Source organism: Sander vitreus, chromosome 18, assembly GCF_031162955.1.
Source record: "Sander vitreus isolate 19-12246 chromosome 18, sanVit1, whole genome shotgun sequence".
NCBI classification, from domain to species: domain Eukaryota; kingdom Metazoa; phylum Chordata; class Actinopteri; order Perciformes; family Percidae; genus Sander; species Sander vitreus.
The window spans coordinates 3,279,265-3,286,372 of NC_135872.1; the positions used below are offsets into that span (position 1 = coordinate 3,279,265).

At 43.2% G+C, this 7,108-nt stretch overlaps 1 protein-coding gene across 1 annotated transcript; it reads left to right on the forward strand.

The window, feature by feature from the left end:
• The first annotated feature begins 276 nt into the window (after positions 1 to 276).
• insm1a (insulinoma-associated 1a) lies at positions 277 to 3,293 on the forward strand. Its single transcript, XM_078275204.1, has one exon. The coding sequence runs from the start codon at positions 577 to 579 to the stop codon at positions 1,921 to 1,923; it is 1,347 nt and encodes a 448-aa protein (XP_078131330.1). The 5' UTR covers positions 277 to 576; the 3' UTR covers positions 1,924 to 3,293.
• The last annotated feature ends 3,815 nt before the right edge of the window (positions 3,294 to 7,108 follow it).

Here is a 7,108-nt window from a genome sequence, read left to right on the forward strand (position 1 = left end):
GTGTCCGTCTTGAACAAATCAGAGCGCCCCCCCCCCCCCCCCATCCAACAGAGACACACAAAGCCGGGGCACGTGTAGATTTCTTTACAAACGCATCAGACCGTAAAAGTAGGAGGCTCCTGGCGTGTGCCCGGGTCGAGACTGTGTGTGTGTGTGTGTGTGTGTGTGTGTGTGTGTGTGTGTTTTTGTGCGCGCGCGCGCGCGTGCGTGCGCGTGAAGTACAATAAAACCCTCAGGTACATCTGCTTTGCAATCTGCAAACCCCCACCCCTCATGCATCAGCCTCTCCATCCTTCCACACCCACTCCCCAAATCCACTGGGAGAACTCGGCTCCTTCTGATTGGTCGGGGATGAGTCAACGAGGGGGGGACGTGAACAATGTCATCATGTCGCTTTAAAAAGAGTGCAGCTATGTTGTGGTGAAAGCACCTCGGGAGGAGAACAGAGGATCAATAGCAGCAGGAAACGACAACAAAAAGACGCATCAGATGTTTCTGTCCGCGCGCGGCTGAAAGTGGATTTCTTCTCCCCGCAGCAGCATCCAAAGTGCCTTCAGCTCTCCGTCCAGCGTTAACATGCCGAGAGGATTTTTGGTGAAAAGGAACAAGAAACCAAACCCGGTGTCCTACCGGGTTCGCTCCGACGAAGAGGACGCGCAGCAAACAGCGGCTATTAATGCGCCGCCGCTGCTGCCCTCCTGCGCGCCTCTCGCCTCCATCCCGGTGCGCGCACAGACGCCGACGCCCACCTGCGGGGCTGCTGCCACGGCACCGGAGCATGTAGCCAGACCGGTGCAATTCGGCAACCCGGAGGCGGTGTACCAGGCGCTCTACAGCCCCACCCGCCCCGTGAGCCACGACTACGACCGCTCCTACTTCGAGAGACGCTTCAACCTCGGATCACCGGTTTCCGCGGAGTCTTTCCCCGCACCAGCAGCGCTCCCCGCGTTGGACCACCTCTTTGCCCCGGTGGACCTGAAAATTGGCTCCAGCAACAGCAACCGCACCGAAGCCAGCGCCACATCCACCGCGACGCTCCCCACCGCCCGTACCAAACGGCCGTCCAGCGACACCGAGCGCAAAGGCAAACCGCAGTCCAAGAAAACCAAAGCTATCCGGAAACTGCATTTTGAGGATGATGTCACCACGTCTCCGGTCCTCGGACTCAAGATTAAAGAGGCTCCGGTGGACCAGAAGCCTCCCAGACCACAGTTGCCCGGAGGGGACAACGTCCCGCTGGGCGAGTTCGTGTGCCAGCTGTGCCGCGAGGCGTACGCGGACCCGTTGGCTCTAGCGCAGCACAAGTGCTCCAGGATAGTCCGGGTTGAGTACAGGTGTCCTGAGTGTGACAAGGTGTTCAGCTGCCCGGCTAACCTCGCCTCGCACCGGCGGTGGCACAAACCGAAGCCGCAGAGCGGATCCTCCGGTGGGCAACACTTGGAGAGCGACAAGGCGGCTGCCTCCGGTAAGACAGCGTCGGATGAAGCGAAGGATACTAGTGACAGGGACACACCCAGCCCCGGGCCGTCCGAGTCCGGCTCAGAGGAAGGGCTGTATGATTGTAATCACTGTGGGAAAAAGTTTAAGCGCCAAGCGTACCTGCGGAAGCACCTTGCGTCCCAGCACAGCTCCCCAAAGCCGGCAGAGGACGAGGACGCGTCTGCCTGCGAGCAGAGCGCGGCGCCGCTAAATCTGAGCGCCTCCGCCTGCCACATGTGTCCGGTCTGCGGGGAGAACTTCTCCAACAGAGGCAGCCAGGAACGGCACATCCGCCTGCTGCACTCCTCGCAGGTCTACCCGTGCAAATACTGCCCTGCCGTGTTTTACAGCTCCCCGGGACTCACCAGACACATCAACAAATGCCACCCGTCCGAGAACCGGCAGGTGATCCTGCTGCAGATGCCGCTCCGCCCCGCCTGCTGATCCGGGAATAAAGGCTGCTTTCACTGTCAGATACAAGCCTTGTTCCTGAGAGGATTTTAGGGTCACACTGCAAACATATCCGTTTAAAAAAAAGAAAAGAAAAGAAGCTTGGGCTCCTAAAACCTTCATTTTGTTCATTTATTTTTTTAAATCAAGGGGAAAATACATGGCACTTTGGTGAGAAGCTGTGACTCTGGTTGACTTCACTGTTGATGGGAGTGATTTATTTTCTCTCTAGTTTCAATAATTTGGTAGAAGAAAAAAAAAAAAACACTAAATTTCTTTAACAATTTGCCAGTTTTTTGTTTTTTTTGGTCTTATTTTGGGACGTTGATTCAAGCAAATGCACAAATCATAAAAGAATAAAGAGGAATGATTCCTGGCATCCCCATTTTTAGGCATGTTTTGACAACTCGTTGAAGCAGAAGAACCGAAAGGATATTTTTTGCAATGTAACTCCTACAGCAAACAGTGTGACTCACATGCACCATATTTGTAGAGGTCAGAGGTCAGCCGCTCACCTGCAGCTGGCAGGGATTCAGTGCCTTTCTTAAGGACACTTCAGCAGGTTCTGGGTGTGTGTTTGAACCCTGGCCTTTATCTTCCCCTCTCCCCCCCCCCCCTTACTTCAAACACTTAAAGCGTTAGACTGTTAATTTATTTTTCTAGCATCTCTGCACAAGTGCTATTAGCTTCTAGACCTAAGAGAGGGGACGACCTGTAGCCGACACAGAGCAGGACTCCCAGGCCTGAGAAGACCTTAAATCTCATCACTCTGATTAGCTTTAACATAGCTTGTGGATCTGTGGATCAGTAGCTGTTGCCTGAAAACAAAAAAAAAGAGTACAAACTAGTGTAGCCGGTAATGCCTTTTGGATTAGAAACTCCTGCTGTAAAACTGCCTTAAACTGATCTGATTGTCTTTTGATTGCTTATTTATCACTGGCTGGGTATGATATGATTACTATTTTTTACAAAGCCTTCTGTATAACCACTATACAGTATATCTTAACTGCTGTCTTTCTATTTATTTATGTATTTATTAAGTTATTTGTGTAAATTATTGTTCTGTGTGCTCTGTGATCTGTTGCCGCGTGTTTTCATGATGTAGCCAAATTTATTTTCTTTAACTTATATTTAAAAAAAAAAAAAAAAAGAAGAAACGGTGCAAGGAGGGCGGTGTGCTCAAGTGACATCTTAGCAATCAACGAGTTCTATCAGCCGCTCCTGAATGAATACATAACTGAATTGCAATCATTGATTTTATTTTTATTTATTTATTTTATTTGGTTTGTTTGTAGCTCTTATACTGCTTTGGATGTTTCTGCAGTATTTTGCTAAATGTCCAAAAATAATAAAAACCAAACTGAGAAACAGTTTTTGTTCCGTCTTATTTGTCTTTTGCAGGTTTTCAAACATACATGTACATAAATGTATTTGACAGCTGGGTTTAAACCCCATATCAACTTAAATGCTGCTTAAAAACAATCAAATATTTCATCTCCGTACAGATTATAAAACAAAACCTCCTTTATTTATCTTTATTAATGAATTTTTTTGGGCCTAAAACTCAAAATCTTAACATAGTCGGTCTAAAAATATCAGAATAAGCCTTTAAAAAACAATGTGTTGCAAGTGGTGGAATGTAAATCAAGTACTGTACTTAACTACCAATTTAAGGTACTTGTACTTTACTGGAGTATTTCCATTTATGCCTCTATACTGTACTTCATCTTAACATCTCAGAGGGCATTACTGTACATTTTACACCACTTCATTGATAGTTGCTAGTTACTCTAAAACATATGCACATTATCGGCTGAGTACTTTTACTTTTCAAGAACCTTTTTGCTAATAATACTCGTGTACTTTTACAGAAACAGGGCTTTTACTTGTAACAGAGTATCTCTACAGTGTGGTAGGTAACTCGTACTTGAGTAAAGTTTGCATGGTAAAAACCTCAGGGTCATTTGCTGAATTCCCACCGAATACCTCATGGTGTCCTGAATGACAGTTAGGTCCCTGAAAGCAGCACGTCACGTGTGAAGGTATTTGGACAGATAACGTTCCATCCAGACGTATCTGATTTCCATTTATTCTGATATATGACTGGCTTGGTTATCCCACACAACTTAAGACGAGTACAATATCACGTTTTACATCATATACTGTATCGCTGCCCCAACAAATGTGATGTTGGTAAAAAAAAGAAGACAAACAAAACATGTTCATACACAACAGCAGCCCGGAGGAACATTTGCTTATTGAGCAAAATATACAAAATGAAAGTAGAAACTTAGAGCGTTATAGTATATTATGAACACAAGAACTAGAAAATACAACTAACTGTTAACTTACTAATTCTGTTTTAACCATTTCACATCCACATCACGTCCATTTTTTATATTTGAATGATTCATTATTGAATTGGGAAATGACATTGAGTTAAGCTTATAAATATGAAACCGTATGCTGTACACAGTGGTGGTGGAAGAAGTATTTAGACCTTTTACTTTAACTTTATTTTTAGCAATATGACATTGTAAAATGTACCTAAGTAAAAAGGAAAATAAACTGGAGGAAAAGTAGCTAAAATAAGCTAAAACTATGCAGGTATGTACAAATAACTGACTCCAAAAGTTAAACATGACATCAGAGCTAAGTGACAGTGAACTGGTTTAGTTTCTCATCATGTTCTGTTTGTGGTTACGTGTAAATGTTCCATCTAGAGAGGATAGTTTGTTTCCTACACACTGTAGAGTGAGCAGTTGTGTTTACCGGAGATCAGAAGTCAGGTCAGAGGTTCAGCACTCACCAAACATTTCTGCATCTGAAAGACATTCCTGCAGTTCCTCTTTCTTCTCTTTCTCTTTCAGCCTTTCTAAAACAGATATATGGCTGCCTTCATCAGAGATGTTCTTCTGTAGTGGCAACTTTACTATTCATTGTGTTTTGCTTTGGCTTTAATTTCCCCAGTAACGTGTAAAGAACTTAATAAAGTTAATAAAGTAACCTGACTTACCGCCACATCTGTGGTTTCTTCAGCGAGCCAAACTGATCCGTTGTTGGGGCGAGAGGTGAAGTCCCTCCTCTCCCGGTTGACCACCATGGGGCCCTTTTTTGGAAAAAAACTATGTACATTAGTGAACCGTGAGAGACAAATAATCTTTGATCCCGTTTGAATTGAGCCATGAATTACACGTTTGTCAATTTAAAAGATTATTTTGCAGTGAAAGGAAGTCTCAGTTTGATGGAGCAGGGTTCAACAATTAGGATTGTCCGATGGCCCGGGGCAAGTTAAACGCCACTTTGGGCAAGCAAAACGCTTGGTCAGGTGCCTTTGGCATGGTTATTGATGCTAAAAGTGTCCTTCAGCATCATATCTAAACACGCTTTATCTAAACGCGCTTGTTCGGGACTATTGGCATCACTTTTGACGCAGTTAAGGAAAAGTGGTTGGGTTCAGGAAATGTGACCCATCCACCGCCCGGACCAACCTCCATTTGCGGATTTTGGGTCTTTCATACTATTGCTACCGTAGTCGCTCTTAGTGCTACGTCATCTTCAAACGCCGTGTAGCTGCTGCTCTGCCCTTTGCGTTCTACACACACGCTGAAGGGTGATTTTTGCGTTGTATCTGACACTGACAGCCACTAATCAAGCGTCTGTATTTTACGAGTTAGGAGTGAGAACGGGTTGTATATATATATATACTTGCCAGTTTGGGTATCAACGTCTCATAATCCTTTGATTTGAATGTGCCATTGCCTAATCAAGAAATTAGGTTTTTTAAACATTTTTTTTACACTTTTGATGCTTTCAACGTTTTACTTTCTTTATTTCTTTCTTTCTTTCTTTAAACTTTTTTGACGTTTTCTTATGTTTTTTTTACTTCTTTTTTTTTTCCAAAGTCTGACTCATTTTTTTGATATTTTTTGACTTTTTTTTTTAAGGGGCCAGTAAAAATTGACTTATGTCAAGTAGAATATTTTTTACTTGCCCGACTGGACAAGTGAAAAATAACCTTAGCGTTGTAAAACCGCTAACTACGCTAACTACATCTCCCGTCTCGAACAATATACCCTCACTTTGCTGGCTAGCTAGCTAAGTAACTTAGCTCTATTCCACACACACATGTAATGTTTTCTTACTGGATGTGTTTTATCCAGCGTCTTTTTATCAGCCAGAAGGTAAAAGAAAGAGCAAGATGTCTTCTTGTGTGAGTAATGTTGCATCCTGGTACAAAACACAGGGGCATCGTAGCTTCAGTGAGACTAATATTATCTCAACTGGGTTTTAAACGGAGGGTGAAATACCCAGTTGCTTGTGATAACAGACTATTAGCTAGAAGGCTAATGTAGCCGTGAGTGTTAGCTAGCTGTGTTAATGTTCTCAGCTCTGCTGCTGTTTAGTAATAAATATCATAAAATGAGTGTGTTATGACGTCACTTACGCGACTTTTGGGTGTCTCTCTAATTACGTATTTTCACTTCATAAAGTGCAAGTTTTGAGCACTTTTAAACATTTTCAGTTCTACAACACTGAACATTACTAACTGCCATTTCCAAAACTCAATAAAAACTTCATGGCCTTCCTTTTAATTTAATCATTGTTGATTTATATTGAAAACGTCTTCTGAGATTGTTAATTGATTATTTGCATTGACATGAATTTTAAATGTCAATTCATAATTCCATTTAATCTTTTTGTCCTGAATAAATGAATGAGCTTTTAATGGATTCCCTTTCGCATCGACTCTTAAATGGCTTTTTTACTTTTATCTGTTCCATTTACTAATGTCACCTCTCAGATCAAACCTCCTGATTCATGTGTCTCCCGCTGTAACATTTGGTGACTTCCAACTCTGACAATGAACACTTGTCGATTTATGCCAATATTCTTTCATTGAATCAAGAGCTTTTGAATCATACCACATCTTCATCAGCAGATGGAGTTTGACGGCATACCGTGAAAATGTAGATGTTCAATTTTAAAAATAATGGAATTCATTAATTTGCCAGAAGCTGTACAACATTTACAGACAGAACAAATGTGGATCGAAACAAACTCATCTTTCTTACAACATCTGGATGGAAACCTTTTGTCTCACACTTTCACCTTAACCCCTACTACACACCATCACACACATGCTGACACTTTCTCCCCGTCTCTAGCTCTTAAAACA

Bases quoted from the DNA above. Each gene is read 5' to 3' on its own strand.
- insm1a (XM_078275204.1), top strand. From the start codon at position 577: ATGCCGAGAGGATTTTTGGTGAAAAGGAACAAGAAACCAAACCCGGTG.